This window comes from Lytechinus variegatus, chromosome 11, assembly GCF_018143015.1.
Source record: "Lytechinus variegatus isolate NC3 chromosome 11, Lvar_3.0, whole genome shotgun sequence".
Lineage (NCBI taxonomy): Eukaryota > Metazoa > Echinodermata > Echinoidea > Temnopleuroida > Toxopneustidae > Lytechinus > Lytechinus variegatus.
In genome coordinates, this window is record NC_054750.1 from 10653856 (window position 1) to 10676529 (window position 22674).

The 22674-nt window shown below is 37.1% G+C and overlaps 1 protein-coding gene across 4 annotated transcripts; it reads left to right on the plus strand.

Moving 5' to 3' along the window:
• Window positions 1-6308: 6308 nt before the first annotated feature.
• On the plus strand, window positions 6309-21354 carry LOC121424574 (THAP domain-containing protein 5-like). 4 transcript variants are annotated; one of them, XM_041620316.1, is made up of 6 exons: window positions 6309-6522; window positions 13374-13579; window positions 16354-16494; window positions 16814-17148; window positions 20000-20116; window positions 21319-21354. In XM_041620316.1, exons 2-5 carry the CDS (start codon window positions 13421-13423, stop codon window positions 20001-20003), a joined length of 639 nt encoding a protein of 212 aa, XP_041476250.1. In that variant the 5' UTR covers window positions 6309-6522; window positions 13374-13420; the 3' UTR covers window positions 20004-20116; window positions 21319-21354. The 4 variants fall into 4 exon arrangements, with proteins under 4 accessions (XP_041476250.1, XP_041476252.1, XP_041476249.1 ...); XM_041620315.1 differs by lacking the exon at window positions 6309-6522 and adding an exon at window positions 7678-7930; XM_041620317.1 differs by lacking the exon at window positions 6309-6522 and adding an exon at window positions 9582-9824.
• The last annotated feature ends 1320 nt before the right edge of the window (window positions 21355-22674 follow it).

Sequence of the window (22674 nt, forward strand, 5' to 3'; positions counted from 1 at the left end):
AAGTGCTCATGTCATGTTCTGTAACTCTACCCTTAAATGATACATCTGACATGATTGATGCATAAACCAAAAATGCATAATTCAGGAGACACGCCAGTTCTCAAGAAGTCCTTTATAACTGAAGTAAGAAAAATGAAGTTTATTATCATTATATTGCAGGACAAGTGGAGAGTGTTGGGTCTATCAAGTTGTAACTCATCTTATTTAAGATGAAATTAATTCAATGCCGCACATTACAACAGGATATAGCCTTTTTTCTAATTCCAAGCCAAATATATGAGTTTACTATTTTCACCTAGTAACCTGTTAAATTTTGTTGAAATCCAGCAGGAGTGATTGCATCCTACCACCAGAGAGTGATGAATGGCTTTCCAGATGAAAGATTGGTTTACCAATTGGTAAACTTGACAGCCCAAGGACCTGACAATATACTGATCTCATGATTATACTTTTAATTTCTTCTTTTCTTGGAAAGCACTCACCGCACTCACTCCATCTCCTGCATCGACGGATGCAAGAGATTCATCCTTGACTGGGTTGTAGGTGTGAAGGGCTCCTTTGAACAATTTCAACTGATTTATTTCAGTAGAACCCATTGCCAAGACATGAGCAATGTGATTTCAGGATAAAGGAAATTGCGAATGATAAACAAATAATACAAGCAAAAAAAGATGTAAACACTTTTGGACAAAATCTTGACATCTCTCCAACCACCAGTCACTGGCACAATGGAATTTCAATTTCCTTGAAAGTTAATTCAAACCAGAAAAACCTAACAAACAAAACTACAAAATTCAAGGAATAATTTCTACATTCATTCTCAAACATATTCAAGAAATCTGTATAGTGCATCCCACAAAAAACAAAAACCGAGATTTATCAATGATTTATCATAACTTAATCACAAACACAATAGACATATGATCTCCTCTTTCATCTGAAATTACTTAAGATTATTTCCTCAAACAAAATGAATTAATAATATCCCTTTGAAATCTCCCAAGTAAAATTTTCAACAATTGAAGAATGTCCACAGACTGATGCAATAAACAGACCTTTTGACCAATCATGCCCTCTGTAACTCAAACTGAATAAACTCCTTGCACTTAAAAAAAAATCTTCATCAAAACATTTGAAAAGATGGGCCTACTTCTGAAATTCTCAGTTTTTGAAGATGGAAATCTCAGCAAATCCCCCCCATCATAATTTATAATGGACTGTATGTTGGTGTTTGAATTAATTAACCCCTAAGCCTCTTGCTCATGGAAGAAGCATACACATGCATAGGCCTACTTTAGTGTTTAGAGTGATACGTTCCACATTGGTGAAATGACTACTTTGAAACACTATAGAACACAAAACTGATTCACATCTGGAAAGAGTAAAACCAATGGATCAGCTTTTGAAATGCAATCTGGCTTTCTTGCCTTGCATGCATTAGCTCCCAGGTATATCTTAGGGTCAAATCACATCAGAATACTTATACCGTGTTTACACAGTGACACGGCTCGGGGGTTCGACACGCGAGCCGTGCTCAACACGGCAATTTTATGCTGTGTAAACGCGATCAGTGTGATCCGCGAGCCGTGTCGAACACGGCTTTTTTGATCTGCCAAAATCGTAGGTTTTAACCCGCGAGCCGAGTCAGACTCGGCAATTTTTTCGTGTGTAAACAGAAAGCCGTGTCGAATTCCCTTGACCAGGTCACTGCGCGCGCTTTCACTTTTGGCATTGTTGTTGTTCGCACGGACAAGATTCGATTCCAGCGGTGAATTTCCCGCGTTTAATTTGCGACGTCATATAAATTCTTCTTCCGTTCGAGATCCGCGAGCCGTGTTGAACTCGCCTTTTTATATGTACGTATAAACGCGATCTCTGATCCCTTCTTCGCAGTGTTCAACCCGGCTCGCGGATTCAACACCCGAGCCGAGTCAATGTGTAAACACGGTATAACTGGATCCCTTCATATCCAATTAGTTAGCGGATTGAATTCACATCCAACTGCCAGGTTTCTTTCATATCTGATTAGTTAGGTGTCCATTCACATCTTGACCTGATATTAAGTTGAATTCACTTCTGACCAATGAGCCTGTCTAATTCACATCTGAATAGTGAGGTTTTAATCATCATACTATTTGGCTGGTTTCATTCACATCTGACAAGTTGGCAGATTTAATTCACATCTGACTAAAAAAGCAGGTTTAATTCACATCCAACTAGTCAACAGGGTCAATTCACATATGACTAGTAAGCAAATTTAATTCAAATTTGACTAGTAAGCTGATTTTATTCACTTCTGACTGGTTGGCAGATTTAATTCATACATATCTGATGTTTTAGCATGTTTAATTCAGATCTAAGTAGCAGATTTGAGCAGCCACCCATTTGCAAATTATCAATCAAGATCACTCACAGAAAATTCTAAGGAATTTAATATGCTCATCAAATATATTGTGATTTTCATGTTTTATGATTCAGTATTGCTTAATACGCCTGTAACAAGTGAGGGGATATTTGAAGTGTGCCTTACATAATTAAAGCATGCCTGACATAGCAATACTCATGATTCATCATTGCACAGCCCAATGAATATTCCTTTCTTTCACCTATCCTCACATCGTAACTATTTTATGATAATCAATTGGAATAGTGATAGATGCATAGGGGAATTTACCAATTGTAAAGACAGGCTTTTAATATTTCTTCATCTTCATACGCTTACTTAGTATTGAGTGAACATACTAAACCCGACATATAAATGTGATATTAGGTGGTTTCAGACCGCCTCGAAGTTCGTCAGTTCCAGGTATTCTCTGATTGGGAAATTTACCCCAATCAGAAAATACCAGGTATTTTGGTAATGTGAAAGCAAACTACGCGTGATTTCCCCGAAAGAAAATACCCGCTAAATAGTAGGTACTTGGCGAAATTACGAGAACTTTCGCGGGGATTTTTCCAAGGTCGCAGGTATTTTGGCAATGTGAAAGCAATTTACTGGAACTTTTAGCCCAGCATGTCATTGGGCATCGTTGGGGCGCAGGACCTGTGGGTGGCTGCCAGGCTAGTGATTTTGAATCTCACGCCTTGCCTGCTTATCAGACCATACTGCGCATGCTCGTAACTTCGGGAACTTACCCCGAAGGGTATGTTTCGGGGCGGTGTGAATGCAGGAATAATTAATGGGTATTTTTTAGCCTAAAACAGTTCTTGTAATTTAACGCGGATTCTCGTGATCGAGGCGGTTTGAAACAACTTATTGTGCAATTCAACCCATATGAATGCAAGCCAAGTCCATGTATTGCTCCAATATAATGGAGTGGCAACCCCGAATTGTCATTATCTGATGATTAACTCTGATTCACAGTGATTCACTTTGACTTAGTTACTGGTTCCCTCTTGAAAAACATACCACTTTCCAATCTTCCCTTGGATTTATATTTACGAACATGATTCAGAAAAAAGGTGAGTACTGTTAGTGCAAGGTACATCAAATCAGGCTGAAGGGGGGGGGTGCCCGATAAAAAAATAAAGGCAAATGAAACCCTTAATGTATGTCTATAAGGTCATCAGTTCATGGAATTCATATATTTCATCACTTGAAACAAATGAACAAAATTTCCTTTACAGCAGCCATCACATTGATAATTCAGAAATGAGGGTTCAGGAGTAAAAATCCCCCTCCCACTATCTTTTTATCGGACCCTCTCCATCCTTATCCCTTTTTTGTTTTCTCATTATTTGTCCCTCACTTTCTCTCCCCCTCCACTCTCATTCTTCACTCGACCTCTTATCCCCTTAGCTTTGTGCCTCTAGTACCCCTTAAAATGCTCCCCCCACCTTAGCTTTCTACCTCTAGCTTTCTGCCTCTAGTACCCCTTAAAATGCTCCCCCCACCTCCTCCTCCTCACCTGCCCCTATAACTCTCCATTCTTGTGGGTATTCAGCGGAAGTGAGGGGGAAACCCAATATAGGATCGCAGTCTAACAGTCAGGGTCACCGAATGGTGAAACCTCTAAAATAGGACCAATCGCCAGAGAAAGGGCCTGCGAAGGGAGTTACTTTTTCCAACTTTCCCCATTTCTGTCTCCCATTGGAAACTTTATCTCTCAGCACATGATTTTTAATAATTCATCTTTTTTAATAAAAATTTAAAAAAAATGCTGCATTTGCTCAAAGAGCTTCAAACAGACTCTTTATTTCATTAGGTGACCCTAACCAAACTACATGAAACCAGAAAAGTGTTACACATCCATGTTTAAACTGAGAACAATATGAACTCCCAGGAAATGGAAGGTGTAAAAATTCAGTCACTTTCATGCAAAACAAATTTCATGAATAGCACATTTTTCATCACATGCAACTTACTTTAAAAAAATGAAATCTTATCAAAACTTTGCAGGATAAACTAAAAAATAATGTTATGCCTTTATGTACAACAAAATGGGGCTTAGTGAGTTGAATGGATAGTTCGTAGTCATTTTTTATTCTCCTAAACTCTGTCCCTATTTTGGAATACATCTATTTGGTACCATACAGAACTTAAGAAATTTCAAACTTATTTTCTGGAAAGGCATCCCATTCATCCAGCAAGAAAAGGAAAGTCATAAACATGGCGAAACAGACAATGGTTTTCTCACCATAAAATTGAATATCGGCAAAATTACAGGCCTATAGTTCACTTGGGCATCACAATGACAGCAGTACTTCAAACGTTCCCTATAAATCATATTCAATTTACATACAGATTGATGAATAAACAAAAAGAATCACACAAATCTCTCAAAAAGACTAGCTTGAAAAGTCAAAGTAAATAATTTGACATGTTTTGGTCCATGGCTAATGGATATTTTATATCCATTTCATCTGGTTCCAGTTTGGAATGTTCCCAAAATCTGTGATGAAGCACGGGGAACTTCCATCACTTAATTTATTGCTAGCAGTCATATCTTGTATGAAAACTGTACATTGGCCATTCAGTAATTCCAAAATACATTTGATATCACTAACCTTTGAAAGTTTTAGTGAAAGGTATAATAATTTTTAATCAAAGTAACAAGTGGGATTAAGAAGAAATCAGTAAAAGTGACTACAATATCAAAAACAATGTAATAGTTGTAATTAGAGCTTATTTCCTATGGTAAATGGAAGGATATAAAGAGATAATAAAGATATAGACTTGCATCACTATAAACACAAATTAAAACTTTTAATTATTTTATGTAAACCTGAACGATCACATAAGGAAAGATACAAGCATACAAATTAGTATGTTCAGACAATACAAAGATGTACCTAGTTATACCAATTCATTTCTTGACAATGCAAATTGCCAAAGATTCAAGGGGAGAAATTGTAGTATATGTGTAGTAAAGTGTTGAAAGATGCATGAAAAGTAGGTCGGAGCATCGTTTAAAGATTTTCAAGAACAACAAAACCAGCTCCAGACATCCTCAGGGTAGATATAGATTTTGTTTCAAAATACAAGTGATATTCACACACGAGAATATAATCGAGCAACTTGTCACATGATTTCTGAATACCACAATTTGTAACAGAATACTATGGCGTGCCAAGTGTACGCCAGTATATTCTGTGCAATTCAAGCAATTCCGTACACAAAATGTGTTTTTATTCAGACGAAAATCTTTCTGTCATGACGCTTTTCTAATTTCGTACACGAAATTTATTTTGTGTCACACAAAATCATTTTCGTCTCGACGAAATGCACAAAATAAATTTCGTTTAGACAAAATGTAATTGCGTCCACAAACGTCATTTGGCGTGCCATACAAAATGGCGCACCAAATGTCCGATGGTAAATTCCGTCCAATTCACGTCATTCCGTACAAAAAAGTTTTTTTGTTCGTATGAAAATGATTTCGTCATGACGCAGTTTTATTTCGTATACGAAATTATTCTTGTCACACAAAATAAATTTTCGTCGAGACGAAATGTAATTTGGTCCACAAAATTTATTTCGTACACACGAAATGAATTTTGATCTAACGAAATAGCACCCCAATTGTCCAAAGGAAAATTCTGTAGGAAAATATGTGTTTCACTCCAACGAAATTCATTTCGTCATGATGCAGTTTGATTTCGTATACGAAATTTATTTTGTGTCACACTTATAATCAATTTCCTCGAGACGAAATAAAATTGCGTCCTCGAAATTCATTTCGTTGCGATGCAAATATTTATTCCGTCAACGAAATGATTTTGTGTCACATCACAAAAAATTCCGTCGACGAAATGATTTTGTGTCACATCACAAAAAATTCTGTCCATGTAAAATAATTCTGTCTCCTCTTTCTGGCAGGGAATATGAGATCGTCGCTGATTGGCTGCACCTTGCTCAAGCCGATATCTTCGCTCGATCGATATCCGGGCGCGGGACGGTCACACTCACAGGTCGGCATGTTGGTGAACCTTTCTTGTTTAGCTTAGATTTCACGTTATTCATGTCAACGAGAGCTGCAAACAACTTCTCTAATTGGTAGAATGTGGACGGACATTGCATTCGTAAGTTTAGCTATGTTTTCGACTTCAAAATTACGTTGAAAACAAAATGGGAATTCGTTAGTCGTTGCCAAACTTGCATTTGCAAGAAGCTGTGCAATTTATAGTCCCGTGTATTCAAGTTTGTGTAGGGTCCTACTGTAGTCGACCATGCCCATGCCAGGCCAGGGGGGATTGGTCTTTTGTGCACACCTAAAATGGTAATGAATTATACAGGCTGATATTTAGGCCTAGATTTTGATAAATGTTGTAAAATTCATACTCAGACTGACTCAGAGCAAAATGCATGTTGAAATTGGAAACTTCATTGGATGACAAATTTTATATAATTATTGACTGTCTGAGACTGAGTCAGTGATTGACGTGATTTTATTTTAGATTATTAAAAACAGCTTTAGCTTGGGCACCCACACGCATTGCGAGGTTAGTATTAATACTGGTAAATTAAACCATTGAACCATGTTTGGCAGTGGATTTCGAATTGACAGTTAATGAGTTAGTGGGTCGCGCATGCTGGCTTGCTGCGATCCCACTTCTGCAAGTGATGTCCACGTCCATAAGGCATTAAACACACCACTTCTAAGTAATGGCTTGGTTTTTCTGTGCGCTGTGGCATGTCAGGGGCGGATCCAGCTTTTATAAAGGGGGGGTTGGGGTGGTATGTGAGGGAGCGTAGCGACCGAGTCCAAGCGAGCGGAGCAAGCGAGGGTGTTTGGGGGGGTGTCCCCCCTCCCACGTAGGGAAAATTTTTGAAAATCTGTGTGTGAAAATGGCGTTTCCTTGCATCTAAAACACCACTATTTTTGATATAGAGGTCGTTGCCAAATTAACCCCCATGAAAATTTGTAAAATTAAGTTGCAATCCCCCATTTTTTTTTTTTTAATGGGGGGATTTTTGTTTGGGGATGAGAATCAGCAACCCTGGCCTAGATTGTCACTTCCGCGGTGGCCCGTGTCCTCAAAAAAGCTGATGGGGGGCAAAAAGGACTATGTGACATTTGTTCGCCCAACCCTCCCCCAAATAAATAATAATAATAAATTAAATGAATACTACATAGAAATAGAATAAAATAAAATTACAAGTTTTTTAAAAAAGATAAGATTTAAAAAAAATGGTCCCCAGATTTTTTTTTTTTTTGGGGGGGGGTTGCAACCCCCCCTCTAGATCTGTTTCTGCATGTAATGAACCCTTGACTATGAGTTGGGCTTGTCCGTAGACTCTAATGTTAGAGTCGAGGCCTATCTCGGCTCGGGCCCAAAGATGCGCCACCGCGCACAGAAAAATCATGTGGTATGGACACCAGAAGTAAGAATGAGATCCCATGCGCGACCCACTGACTTAGATATCCACTGCCAAAACGGTTCATGGTACAGGGTATAGGGCAAGTCCAAGAAAAGGTCACCCTAGAAGGTAAAATTTTATCTCCAATTTAACAAGTTATCTTTGGAGGGGTAAGAAAGCCTATCGCCTGTTGTGGTAGCCTAAGTATGTTTGGCCTAGGTCCTAGCCCCACTCATTACTAGTACAAGTTTAGTTACTTCGAGCGATGTTTGTGCCGGCTCCACTTCACCACCACTACTATACGCTCCATCTGGCTGAACATCGTGTCCGTTAAGTCGATCTGATATTCCGAGTGACAAAGGTGGGATTTTATGGGGAAATATAAAACTCATGGAACATCACGATCTTTAAAAACAAAACTAATATAGGAGGGGGTCCAGTGTCCGGACATGTTATCTTTTGGTTACACTTCGTAATTCAGAAGGTTCGTAATTCCAAAACACGTGAATTCATTATTGCCTGAACCACAATGTTCGTTAAATCGAAAAAGGGTTCGTTAATCCGAACATTTGTGGCGTAATTCCGAAGGTTCGTTAATCCGAAAAGGAATAATGAGTGATAATTCCGAAGGTTCGTTAGTCCGAAAACGAAATGAGGTTCGTTAATCCGAAAACGAAATGAGGTTCGTTAATCCGAAAAAACTAAATGAACAACGAACCTCATTTTTTTTCGGACTAACGAACCTTCGGAATTATGACTCTCATTATTCCTTTTCGGATTAACGAACCTTTGGAACAACGAACGTCATTTCAATTTTTGGATTGTCGGACCTTCGGAACAACGAACCTTATTTCGCTTTCAGATTAACGAACCTCCGGAATATCCAAACCTTCGGAATAACGAAGCTTCGGAATTATGAATGTAAACAATCTTTTTGAAGCCTTCCTTTTTGTCTTTGGATTACACTAAAAATATGAATTCAATACTTGTTATCATCTTCTATTTTGTTCTTTATATTTCCCAACATTTTGTACTAAAATTTGATGAAACTTCGCTTCTAACTTTTTTCAAATGACTTTCTAACATTGATCGTGTGGACACACAACCTGTACGGACACACAACAACTGAGTGACCTGAAACTCAGGCAGGACGTTTAGCAATACTTGATTAACCTTATGCCCAAATTTCATGAACTAGGTTTCTAAGTTTTCATTTAAAAAACACAACCTTTTGTTAAGATTTGGTGTTGATGCCGCCACCGTCAGAAAAACAGCGCCTATAATATAATTTTACTCTCCTATGCAGGTGAAACAAAACGGAAGGAAAGAAGGGAAAACACAAATTTTGTGCATTTTCATGTATTTATTTTCAATAGTCTCGGCAGTGCAGCCGTCCTTGCATGGTAACTATTATATAAAGATTATCCAGCAGCTTGCAAAGGAAAGTCAGTTTCAAAGTAATTTCTTCAGTGCACAGATGAGGCGAGGGGGTCTTCGGGCGCTTGCCCCCTCTCCTCTCCTACAAAAATAAATTATGACCAAGAAAGTAGAAAAGAAAATGGTGAAATATATTTTTTCTGAATATTATGCTTTCATTGGATATTTATAAAGTTAAATATTTTCATTTTTTTTGCTCGCTCACAAAAAAAAGATCTGCCCAATTATTCATATCTAGCCCCTTCAAAACTTTGGCTCACTTCGCCACTGATTTGTTTCATCACACTTCTATGCAAATACTTACGCCTATAGAATAGAATACTTTATATCCTACATAGAGTAAATCATGTATAGTACTATTGGTTCAAGTAGCATCATGTGACCGAATATATTTCAACTCTGACGTCATACCTCGATATATTTTTGGATACTAGTATATCGAGGTCTGACATCATTATTTCACAAAACTGGATCTAGCTAAACTCTCAGGCACACCGGCCAGCGCGCTCTCTCTCCCGGCAAGTCCAGCGATGTGTCGGCACAGGCACTGATCTGCGTTCTGCTGAGCACGATGGCTCAGAGAAAAGTAGGTAATTCAACTCAAGTAACCGGACTTTGCAAGCTCATCACATAGATTTTGTTTATAAATTATAAAAAGTTGGATAAAAAACAAATATATCAGGCGTTTCATTCGAAAGCATAGTGGGAATTATTAATCCTCGGTTGGACTGGCAAAACTACTATATTTCCCTCGGGGCTTCGCCCCTCAGGAAGTAATTGTCAGACCAACCTCGGATAAATAATTCAACTATACTTTCTCAAAGCCTGATATATTTGTTTACTATTTCTCATAATTCCATATGGCTTTGTGTAATTATTTTGTGTCCAGAATTACTTCATTAATATGAAATTTTATTCAGAATCACAAAAACTGCAAGCTCTCTTTTTCTCCTAATAATCAGAGACAAAATGAGCCCAAGATTTTGAGGGAGTCAGATGTGTCATATCAGGCAAAATTCAATAGAAGTTGTGAGCGAGCAAGCTTTTCATTAAAAAAAATCACATTTTGTAGCTTGACATAAAAATATTCAGAAAATGTTATATTTCATTTTTCTTTCCCTTTTTTTTTGGGGGGGGGGGAGAGCATCCCAAGCCTCCCCCCATCTATGCACCTCTGTCTAGTGTCTATATTACTGTTATATTGTTATTTCAAGACTAATTTTCATAGAAACGATTGGTTCAGAAAAAATATTAAACACATGCAGCCTTTCATGGAAAGTTCCCCCGGTTGTCCTGAAAAGGTGTGTTTTGTTTGACTTTCCTCCTCAACCCACCCTTTCGAGAAAAGCTCTCGCGGCATATCTCAACGTCCGTATGACATATTTGTCCTGCCCACCAGAGGTGAAGGCGAGACTAAGGGATCCAAATGTCGTCTGTCCGTCCGTCACAAACCTGTAATGACACATAACTCCACAACCGTAAGTCGCTTTTAAACCAAACATGGATGGTAGATGGACCTGGGTGACCTGCATGTTGAGCTGCAGTCAGAGGTCACATGGTAAGGTCAAAGGTCATTTTCAGGTCAACGTTAAAGTTTACATGCAACACTTTTATGACACCTAACTCCACAACCGTAAGTCGCTTTTCAACCAAACTTGGATGGTAGATGGACTTGGGGGACCTGCATGTTATGCTGCAGTCTGAGGTCATATGGTAAAGTCAAAGGTCATTTTCAGGTCAACGTTACAGTTCACATGCAAGACTCTTATGACACCTAACTCCGCAACCGTAAGTCACTTTTCAACCAAACTTGGATGTTGGATAGACTTGGGGGACGTGCATGTTATGCTGCAGTCAGAGGTCACATGGTAAGGTAAAATATCATTTACAGGTTAAAGTTTACATGCAAGACTCTTATGACACCTAACTCCGCAACCATAAGTCACTTTTCAATCAAACATGGATGGTCGATGGACTTGGGGGACCTGCATGTTATGCTACAGTCAGATGTCACATGGTAAGGTCGAAGGTCATTTTCAGGTCAACGTTAAAGTTTACATGCAGGACACCTAACTTCGCAAATGTAAGTCGCTTTTCAACCTAACATGGACAGTAGATGGACTTGGGGGACCTGCACATGTTACGCTGAAGTGGGAGGTCACATGATAAGTTCAAAGGTCATCTTCAGGTCAACGTCAAAGTTTACATGCAAGACTCTCTTATGAAAACTAACTCCGCAACCGTAAGTCACTTTTCAACCAAACTTGGATGTTGGATAGACTTGGGGGACGTGCATGTTATGCTGCAGTCGGAGGTCACATGGAAAGGTCAAAGGTCATTTACAGGTTAAAGTTTACATGCAAGACTCTCTTATGACACCTAACTCCGCAACCGTAAGTCACTTTTCAACCAAACTTGGAAGGTAGATGGACTTGGGGGACCTGCATGTTATGCTGCAGTCAGGGGTCACATGGAAAGGTCAAAGGTCATCTACAGGTTAAAGTTTACATGCAAGACTCTCTTATGACACCTAACTCCGCAACCGTAAGTCACTTTTCAACCAAACTTGCAGACTTATGCTGCAGTCGGATGTCACATGGTAAGGTCAAAGGTCATTTTCAGGTCAATATTAAAGTTTACGTGCAAGGCTGGTATGACAAGTGTTATTCCATCCCAGTAATTTCACAATGAAGTTTCGATATAATTCTTGCGTGCCCTCGCAAATCACAATATTTCTGGTTATTTTCATAAGTGGGCGAGACAAAAATTGCTTTTGCCTTGTTTTTCAGTCATGTTCAAAATGAATTAGTGATGATTTCATTTTTCTCGGCATTTTAATCCCCAAGTCTGCATGGTTTAATTATGTTTGATGCATGTTTTGCCTTTAGTAGACAGCTGGCAGCCCTCTGTCTCGAGGAGTATTTTTATATCTTTTTCTGTATTTGGTGAGTGAAGCCAACGAAATTCAGCTGAACAACCAACATAAAGGCATGGTCACACCGGCCGAGCGTTGTTGGAGCGGTAGGGAAAGAGGGTAGAATTTTTCTCTCAAAATGGGGGAAAAAAAATCGAAAACAAAAAAAACTAAAATCGAACTTGAAAATGGTAAACGGTAGCGAGCAGTGATGATTTTTTTTCTCTCCGCTCCACGACCGCTCCAACAACGCTCGGCCGGATGCCTTTACACTTAAGGGGAATCCAGCCTTGGTCATAAAATATAGTGTTGGAAAGGAGAAAATTAGATAAAACAGAATGGTGAAAGTTTGAAAGAAATCGGACCAACAATAAGAAAGTTATGGCTGCTTTAAAATTGAAATCCCTATGATTATGTAGATTTCAAAGTGGCAACTGGGTAAGTAAATTATGACAAGAGGCAAGGACAACTTTCCCATAGGCCATGTACTTAATTATCAGGGATTTGTGTTTTTCTCCTAACTGCCCTTACCCTGGGGCAGTAATCTAAATATAACCCTGGTAGTATATTGTTTTATGTCCTCATGTGAAAGAAAAATAAAAATTTGAAGTAAAACATTTGAAAAAATGACATATTAGCCATTTTATGTATTGGAGTACATGGAAGAGTAGTCCTTGCCTTACATCACTGTGACATCACATATGTGGCCAATTTGCAGTCTCGTGGATCTAGGGATTACCAATATTCACAACTTTAAAAAAATAACTTTCTTATTATTTGTCAGATAGTGTTCAAACTTTCACCTATCAACTTGACTGATTTTTCTTATTCCCCTAAGAACAAGTTTTTATTTGGGTTGGATTCCCCTTTAACAGAGATTGAAGCTTTTGTTCTAGTTTTGGCTCTGCTATTTTTTTGATTGGATGTATTTCCTGATTTATCACAATAATTGCAAGTTTTATCATGATTTAACTTTTTGAAAATTATGCTATTATGTGATTAAGGCTACATCTCTTGTACTTTCTACCGATAGTCTCAATATAACGTTATTAATGGATTATTTCTTGTAAAAAATCCTAAAGATAGGAACTAACTCTGTGGTTAGTAGATAAATATGACTCACTTGTCCAGGTGTTGATAAACGGGCTGCTGCTGAGTAGGCCTAGAGTTTTCTTAATTATATATAATTGATTTCATGACATGTGTTTACATTTGCTGCAGATTCCCATTCAGCCGTTGGACTGAACTGGTACTGTAACACAGTATGGATGGTCAATATGAAGCAAGCTTCATCGAATTCCTCCAAGAGCTCTGAACTCTGTTCTGATCATTTTGAAGATGCTTGCTTTGACAGGACTGGGCAAACGATTCGTCTAAGACAGGATGCTGTCCCAACCACATTTAATTTGCCGCCTCGTCATCAGAAGGTACAGTAGATCTATATCATACGTGTTTTAAAGAAATATAATCTCTGTATTATCTATCTACCTTTGGTTTGACAGAACAATGTTTTGAATATTCCATTCTCAGTAGCCAAAGAGAAATGAAATTTATCCTATTCGGGAGGGTCACCATGGACCTCGGCCTATACTGTGTACCAGGGGACTGTGTATTTTAAGTTAACGCTTACTAAATGATCAAACAAATTAAAAATTTGGTTTAGCCCTACATAATTAGCATGAGCTTCTTTGAAATTGCAAAGCTAAGGGTGTATTGCTGATTTTTCATAATTTATTAAAATTCATTTTTGATAAATTATTTTATGCATAAATAGAGAATTCTCTGCTGTACAGTTAAGTAAATCTCTAAATAAGTTCCCAAGTTCTACAGTGCGTATGAAAAAATGGGATAGATTTGAAAAGTCTATAAAATTTTTGTTTCAAATTATGATCTCAATATTTTGGTGTCAATACATGCTATGGAGTCTTATCCTTCAAATGCTATTAAAATAATTTGGTTTTGTTCGTGCTTACGCAAACACAAATTTTTGTTTTGTCTGGGGTAAAAAAGGAAGCTTGCGCCAAAATGGCATAATATGATGGTCGGACTTCTTGCTATCAGCAGAATTCCTCTTAACCTTTTCATTATCTTTGCCATAATTTTCGAATTATGCAGTCAAAATTCATTTCCAAATCTACTTATTTATTTGGATAGTTGTGGTGTTGTTCCTTTTTAATATGTTCTCTTTTAGTTTTGAATATTCCTTAGGCAAGAACATTTTTTTAAACCAAATTATGGTAGAGCGTGTTTTTTTTCGAATCCTTTCATTGTGTTCTGCAAAGGTAATGATGCCTTTGAACAGTGGCATACTGAGGGGTGGGGGCTCGGGGTGCTCCCCCCCCTCCCAATACAAAATTATGACCAAGGAAAAAAGTGGAAAGAAAAATAACAGAAAACATAGAAAGTGAAATATGATATTATTCTGAATATTATGTCAAAATCACAAAATTGGATATTTTAGTAAAAACTGGAAATTTTTGCTTGCTCGCTTCACAACTTTTTAATGCATTTTACCTGATCTGCCATATCTTCCTCCTTCAAAATTGACTCAATACACCATTGCCATTGAAAGACATGAATATTTTCTTGTTTGTCCTGTCAAGCACATAATTAAACTTGGTGAAGGATTCAATGACCCCTTGAAAATAGGATTCATGTCTTTTATAGGTACCATTACATAAATTGTTTCACATAATTATTATCAAAGGTACCATAACATAATTTGTTTCACATAATAAAAAGGATTTGAATGATTACAAATTCTCCCAATTAAAAATGCAAATCTTCTCACTTGGGTTGACAAGAAAGTCTCTTCTTACTTATGAAGGAAAATTCAAAGGTAAAAGAAGTTCAAATTAAAACCAATGTAATTCAGGTAAATGAATAAATTTATTAGTGAAATTCGACAGCATTTTTCGAAAATTATGGCAAAGATAATGAATATATTATAAGTCTGCTGATTAGCAAAAAGTCTAAAAGTATAAAACGTCCCGTGTTCGCTCAAGCATGAATTTATTTTTTAAATGCCATTTCAAAGATAAGATCTTAGAGCATCTATTAATATCAAAATATAGATATAATATTTTGAGACAAAGCAAAGATTTTATAATTTCAACCAATAAGTGCAAGAATAATGATGCATTTGTCATTTATGATTTAAAATAGAATTTCCATTGGATTAGATTTGTAAGAAAAATAATGTTTTTGAGCAATTCTAGGTCCGACATGAACTCATACATTGTTGCATTACTGCGTATCCGGATGCCGCAAACTTGGTCCCTAAACTTCTGCGAGACTTGACCAACAAAAAAATATGAGGACATGTTTCTAACTGTGGAATTATTGCAAAACATGTGGAGGGGGGCTTATTAAAGTGATGGTCCAGGCTGAAAATATTTACCGGTATACATGTAGCTTAATAAATAGAGTAGAAGTCACTGAGCAAAATGCCGAAAATTTCATCAAAATCAGATGACAAATAATCAAGTTATTGAATTTGATAGTTTATAACAGTAGTTTGTGAAAACGGTCGTCATGAATATTCATTAGGTGGGCTGATGATGTCACATCTCAAATTGTTCTTTTGAATTTTATTATATGAAATTATGTTTATTAAATTTTATCCTCCAAGAACTAGAAAAATTGGATTGACAACTGATTTAGTACATTAGATATTAATTGCTGAAACTTATTTCATCATAATGGAGACACATCATTTACACATGTATGAAATAATGAAAAAATTATGATTTTATGAACCAAACAGAAAGTGGGGATGTGACATCATCCCACCTAATGAATATTCATGATATGACTATTTTCTCAAAATATTGCTAAACTTTAAACTTCAATAACTTTATTATTTGTTATCCGATTTTGATGACATTTTCAGCATTTTGCTCAGTGGATTCTACTCTATGTATTAAGATATAAATATTTTCAGCCTGGACCATCCCTTTAAGACCCCCCCTTCCTCCTTTGGGGCCAGATAGGGTTAATAAATCATCATGAATATTTAAACATGTTTATTTTGCTGCAAGTCCATTGAAAAGGATTCATTTCTAAACAAATATTATTCTAAATGTACTATTGAATATTAATTTGACAAATTTAAAGTCATTTTTTCATTCTTGCATCTCGGTTTATTCAATTTTTCTTCTTTTTTTAATGTTTTTTTTTTTTATTCACTCTTCTCGTACAGAATGCACACAAACCAGGGAAACCCTCGAAAGAAAGTCATTTAGATTCAGCAAGCAACCTCCCAGATACTGCAAAGACACCTGTACCAAAGTCTTCAGCACCTTCCCTGGGACTACTACTCAATGCCAAAAATCTAAGAGGGGTAAAGTGGAAGATAACAGCAACATATATCTAAATGGGGTATTGTACAGTATGATTGATCAACCAATGATACCAGTTGTATTCTGACATTTAAATCCATTTCCCTCTGACCAATGTTGTCAAATAAAAACCTTGCTTTGAGCATAACATCCTCAAGGTGGTCTGAAATTCTATTAGAAGGTACATGTACTCTTCTGTGGAAGTTCATTTTATGCTTTGACTGCTAATCTATAAGTTTTATTATCAATATGCTAGTGTTCTGAAGTTGATGTGTTAATAATCAATTGTTTTAATGTTTTATTCTATTTAAAACATAATAGATGGAGACCAGCAGCATGGCAGCAGGAGCTAATGTTGGTCGTGATGAGGCATATACCACCATCAACAATGCTGCAATTGCAGTCACCACCACCAAGTCTGCTTCTGTCACTGCCATCACCATTGCCACCGCCATTACCAAGACCACTCCTGACACAAAGCCCCCAAGTCCTCAACTGACCAGATATTGCAGCTGGAGAAGGATATACCAGGAACTTCAAAGCCAGGGCTTGCCAGTCTCCTACAATAAGAAAAATGCCATGGGCCCATCTAATGAACTAGTAGTAGAATATTTGGCCACAGTTGTAGAAATGCAGAGACTAACATACTGCCACAGGTAAAAATCAATGTCAGATATGATGGATAGTCTTTGAAATATGGGTTGCAGAATGAATATCAGTAAAACCCATCATGATGTGCTATCTGATTTAACCCTAAAAAGGCCGTGGGAGCCCAAAAATTTTCACGATAAATCCACAACGTGAAAGATTGTGCCGCGTCATTATAAAGCCTTTTTTAAAAAAAGTTTATGAGTGTTCAGACAAAATTTGTGACACCTGGGTACCCGGTTCTGCAATTATGCAACATTGTGCATTGTGTAAGTACACATGTCAGAATTGCACTAAAATGTGATTTCATGGACAAATCCAATGCAAAATCTGTTTCTAGCCAGAATTCATAATTGTATCGTACCGGTTAATGTTTATTTTTACTGATTAAAATCTATTAATTTCATTGTGCTTATGATCAGAAAATTTTGTCAACAATATAAAAAAGTAAAAAAAAACAAAGAAATACTTAAGAAAGGAAAAAAATACATATGAAAGGTATGTGATATCAATTAATTTTTATGTGTCTGAACAAAAACTTCAAGGTCTGTGTTTATAGATTTCCAGCCAAATTCTAATTTCATGCATGATTTAGTAAAACATATAATTCTAAATAATTTTAGAATGATCAAATATACAATTTTTTCATCTGTGGCAGGCATTTTGCATTTCTTCACAATTGCGCAATTAACGGTCAATCTTGAGGGCCCCCACTCCCCTTCCGCCTATCTTTCCTGCCTCCAAAATACCCTGGCAGTCTTATTAGGGTTAGATTAAGTCTACATTAAGCAAACATAAAATTCTTACAATTGAATTCAGTGGCGTAATGAGCCAAATATTTTGAGAGGGCTAAATATGGCGAATGGAACAAAAGTTCTCCAAAGAGAGCGAAGGGAGTGTGCAAAATTTTAGAACTTTTTAATACAGAAATCAAAATTTGGAAAGATTTTGACGTAATAATATCCAGTAAATACTCTCTATTTCACCCTTTCTCGTTCGCTTTCTTTCTTTTTCTCCTTTTCTTTCTTGGTCGTTAAACATTGGGGGGGGGGCAGTCAGACCGCAGGTCCCTATGCTAATGAGCAAAAAGTCCAGATACATCCAAATCATCTCGTGGCTGAATCCTTGCAAAATCTTGTGATTCATGAGATTTTCTTTCTCGAGTCTAAGAATTTACCTGTTTTAAAGAGAAATTCCAGTATTGGTAACGATCTCAAAATGACTTTTTACAGAATCTAATATAATGACCACCCAAGTGTCTGTTTGTATGAATAAAAAATATGTGCCAAAGGATTCTGGAAGAAATTGTGTAATTGCTGAGAAATAAGCAAAATAAGCTCATATTCCAGCAATAATAATACACTGTCCCACGTGTGCCTATCTGTGTTGGTGATCTTCAGTGTGAACATTTTTCAGCGTAGATTTCAAGATTTCACAAAGTTCAGTTTATGTAACTTTACCAAATCTAGATCCTCGATGATATACTGACAATTAAGCCAGACTTTCTCATGAAATCAGTGTTTACTGCAACTACTGGCATTTCTTTTTAACCTCAAGTTAAATTAAATATTATTGCACTATCAGATAGAGTAAAAGTTACTCTTTCATATTGGTCATTTATTTTGTATACAATATTTTGTTAAATAAGTAAATTTCTGGCCTGAAAGTGTGCCTCAAAACTTAATTTTCTTCTTCCATTTTCTTTTGCACATTGTGCAAACTTTTTATTTTGAGCCTCAATGATATCCATATCACCATAAAGCTGAACTTCTTTTCTTTCTCACAATGCCACTCTTGATATGCGGCACCTTTTAATCGGGTCAAGATCACACTTTTCCCACTAAGGTACAATACGAGATTTCTGTAATTTTGTACTTGCATGAAATCCAGAGTTCTGATTGGCTGGATAGGTTCACAGAACAACAGGCACAGGGTATTTGAGGAGATTACCACATGGGAAGTGTGACCTTCCTACGAACCCTGGCACTGGAACCGTTGGAATTTGCCACTGGGTGGTCTATTTGACCAATCAGAATGCAGTATTCTTGTTTTCAAACTGCTTTATGTACTTGGCAAATGAAAAGTGTGATCTTGACCCGATTAAACCAATTCTTATTTTGAAACCTATATCGTTTCAAAGCATACATATTCAGCTTTATCATGATATAAAAATCATTTGGGCTCAAACACAAATAAAGTGTGAAAATAGCAACTTTTGTCTGGTGAAAATATTTATTTTATAGCATATTTTAGATCAAACTTTGAACCTATATTACAAAATCTTTGAATAAATCCAAACATATGACATGAAAGAATGATTCTTCTTCTTTACAATGGTACCAAATTCATGAAATTCGATGCACAGTTAGAGCAGCAATGACCGAATGAAAAGGTGTTATGGTCCGCGTCAAGCTCATTAAATATACAAAACATCTCAAGTCATGAATATCATTTGGATGAAAGAAGCCACTCTCTTGGGACCTGCAGTCTGACTGGGGGGCATGGCCCCCATCTATACATCAGTGATGGATTTAATACTTTTTGCATGTACGATGACGATGCTCGCTCTCTCTCACCCATCCTCACTATGTGTATATGTGTGTGCAAGATGAATTATGAGGAATAATTGCATGAAGTGACGTTTTTCAACCAGAGATTGATCCTTGTATATTATTTACTATTGCATTTTTGTTCATCATATTGACCCATCTTGACCCCTTTACCCCCCCCCCCTGACAAAAACCTAATAGTCAAATGAAGTTTCCTTTTCTTTTCTTTTGATATACATGTAATGTATTCATGTGAGAAAAAAAATTATAGTGCCAAACATTTTTTGAAAATTTTAATTTATTCCTTCAGGTGAGGTTTTGTCCACAGTTCCAGAAGGACACAAAATAGTATCAGAAAGTCATGCCAGAATCAACAACTGAAGGGTTTGAAGAGCCAGATAAAGAGCCGAGAAATGTGATTTTAAAGGTAAGTTAAACTTATTTATAATTCTGATTCATTTTGGCATAGAAAGTAAGTCATAATAACAATTTGAATTATTTTTGTCTTCTTGATTTGCTCTTTGTCAGGAATCCAAATTTTAGAATTAAACTCTTAGTTTGAGGTGTTGATGATTTTTTTTTCAGCTGCAAAAGTAACAAACCAATATCAATCATTGGTCGATAATGTGACTTGCTTTCTCTTGCCAAATTGGTACATGTACATGTATATTCTGCATTTCTATAATGATTGACCCCACCACTAGCACATAAGATGCAACATGTCAAATAACTGTCAAACTCACTTCATCATGTATTTAATTATTAATATTTCATTAAAGGAGTAAAAGGACTCAGAAAGATTACCCGAAAAAGCTCACAGAATTTTTTTTACTGGTAGACCCTTTACATTCATTTGATGAATTGAGTTCATGCAAAATCAACTGAATGTTATGAGTACAAAATCCTGTTAATACACCTTACTGTGAGGCTATTCTGGTAGGTCATCCCGGGAGTGCCTGAGGATCTTGTCCATTTGGATAAATCTTGCAAAGTACCAAGAGGTGCCTCCACCCCCCCCCCCCACTCTATTAAGGGTTAACAATGAAATTGAAATTAGGAATAAGTTTAGTATCTTCCCGGGGGGGGGGGGGGGCACTCAGTATATAATGCATAGTGGGTATGTGCCGCGGAGGGGACCCCCATTTTCACACTCAAATTTCCGTTCCAAGGCATAGCATTTTTGCCTTGTTGATAAAAAGAACAAAGAAAGCCGCTCCAAGGCATAGCATTTTCTTCTTATCGAGAAAAAAGAAGAGGGAAATCCGCTCCAAAGCTAGCATATTTTTCGTTACGCCGCTCCGATCGCATTGAACGAGTCGAATTTTGGTGAAAAGCGGCCGCAGAGCTCCCCCGGCGGAGGCCGCGCTAGCTGCATCATGCACGCATGACCGTTCCGTGGGGATGCATACGCACTCACACGCTGGCGATCCGTTCCAAGGACCCCCGTTTTCACAAACATTTGTCGTTTTGAAGCCCGTTCCGAGGACCCTCCTTTTTACAATAAGCCCGCTCCAAGGCCCCCGTTTTTTGTCTCGCCCGCGGCACACCCCCACCACATTTTTGGTCGAGTGCCCCCCCCCCCCCGGGAGTATCTTGCTCATATGCATTATAAATTAATTACTATTTCAGGTACTTCAATCACATGCACAGTAGGAGCAAAAACAGCAGCAAACACACAGGAGATGTAACACTACATTGACCAACAGCAACAACTACAGCAGCATCAACAATTTCTGCAGGAGATGCAAAAACCACACTGGCAACCTCAACAACATCAAGGTGTCCAACAAGCACTCCGGGAACGTTAACAGCAACCACAGCTTCAGCTGGAGTTTCAACAAACACATCAGAAAAAAACCAACAGCAGCAAAAAAAACACTTATGAATAATGAAATGAATCTAATTGAAACTCAAAAGCCAATGACGCAACATCTTTGACAAACTGAGACAATTATTCATTCTTTTACAGGATAAAGAAATACTTTTTTAAAGTGTAAATTTGCAGGAACACAATGGATGTTCCTATGTATCTATTTAATGAAATAAATTTGACTTTAATAAATTCAGTAAATTCAATTCAATAAATTTAGTGATTCAATAAATATCTACTTTTATTTGTCAATGAGTGAAAATACCTGTATTTTCTATTTAGAATGACAAAAAGCAATTTATCAATTCAATATCATCAAAAACTTTAGCAATATGGTTGTTAGGCCCTCCAAATTGTTGATATTTTGATGAAAAAGCCGTTTCTGCTGCAATATTTGACGCAACTCAAATAGATCAAATATTGTCGCAGAAATTGTCATTTGCCCCTGAAAGTATCTGCGGCAAATATTTGACGCAGCTCAAATAGCTGCATCAAATATTGCCGCAGAAATTGTCATTTGCCGCTGTTTTGAGATTTGCCGCAGAAAATGGGAGTTGCCGCTGCGGCAAATGTTTTATGAAACGGGCCCCAGGTCAATCAAAATATTTTCGAATTCGTGCTGGTGAGCAACACGTTCACTCCCAGCGATAGGGACTTGTTTAAAAATGGCATAGGAAATATGCATTTTCTAAGTATGGTAAACTCATAGTAGAATTTAGGTGTTGCAAGAATTAAATTGTGAATGAACTGTATTGGTAGGTAAGACATGCGTAGAGGATTATTTGTCTTTATCCATTTCTATTTTCCACATTTTTCTTTTGTTTGACTTTATTTTCTAGGGGGAAGCCCCACTCCCCCATTCCTGTGGATGCCAATTGGTTGGGGGCTTGGAATAGTGCAAGTTAAAAGGGTGAACCTGAACTTTATAGATATCAAGAGAGAAAGAATTGGAAAGTTAAAATGAATAAAAAGAAAGATGGAGAGAGTGAGAAAGATGGTGGACTTTCAAGGGGCATTAAAAAATCTCATATTAAAACATCATTTTTGTTTTTGTAATTATTCTATTTACCCAGGGTCAGTCAAAATATTAGCATCCACAGGAGGGTGGGATCCTT

Bases quoted from the DNA above. Each gene is read 5' to 3' on its own strand.
- LOC121424574 (XM_041620315.1), top strand. From the start codon at position 7,885: ATGGTACAGGGTATAGGGCAAGTCCAAGAAAAGGTCACCCTAGAAG. The intron at 7,931-13,373 runs GTAAAATTTTAT...CATTTGCTGCAG, and splicing joins AGAAAAGGTCACCCTAGAAG to ATTCCCATTCAGCCGTTGGA. The intron at 16,495-16,813 runs GTAAAGTGGAAG...AAAACATAATAG, and splicing joins ATGCCAAAAATCTAAGAGGG to ATGGAGACCAGCAGCATGGC.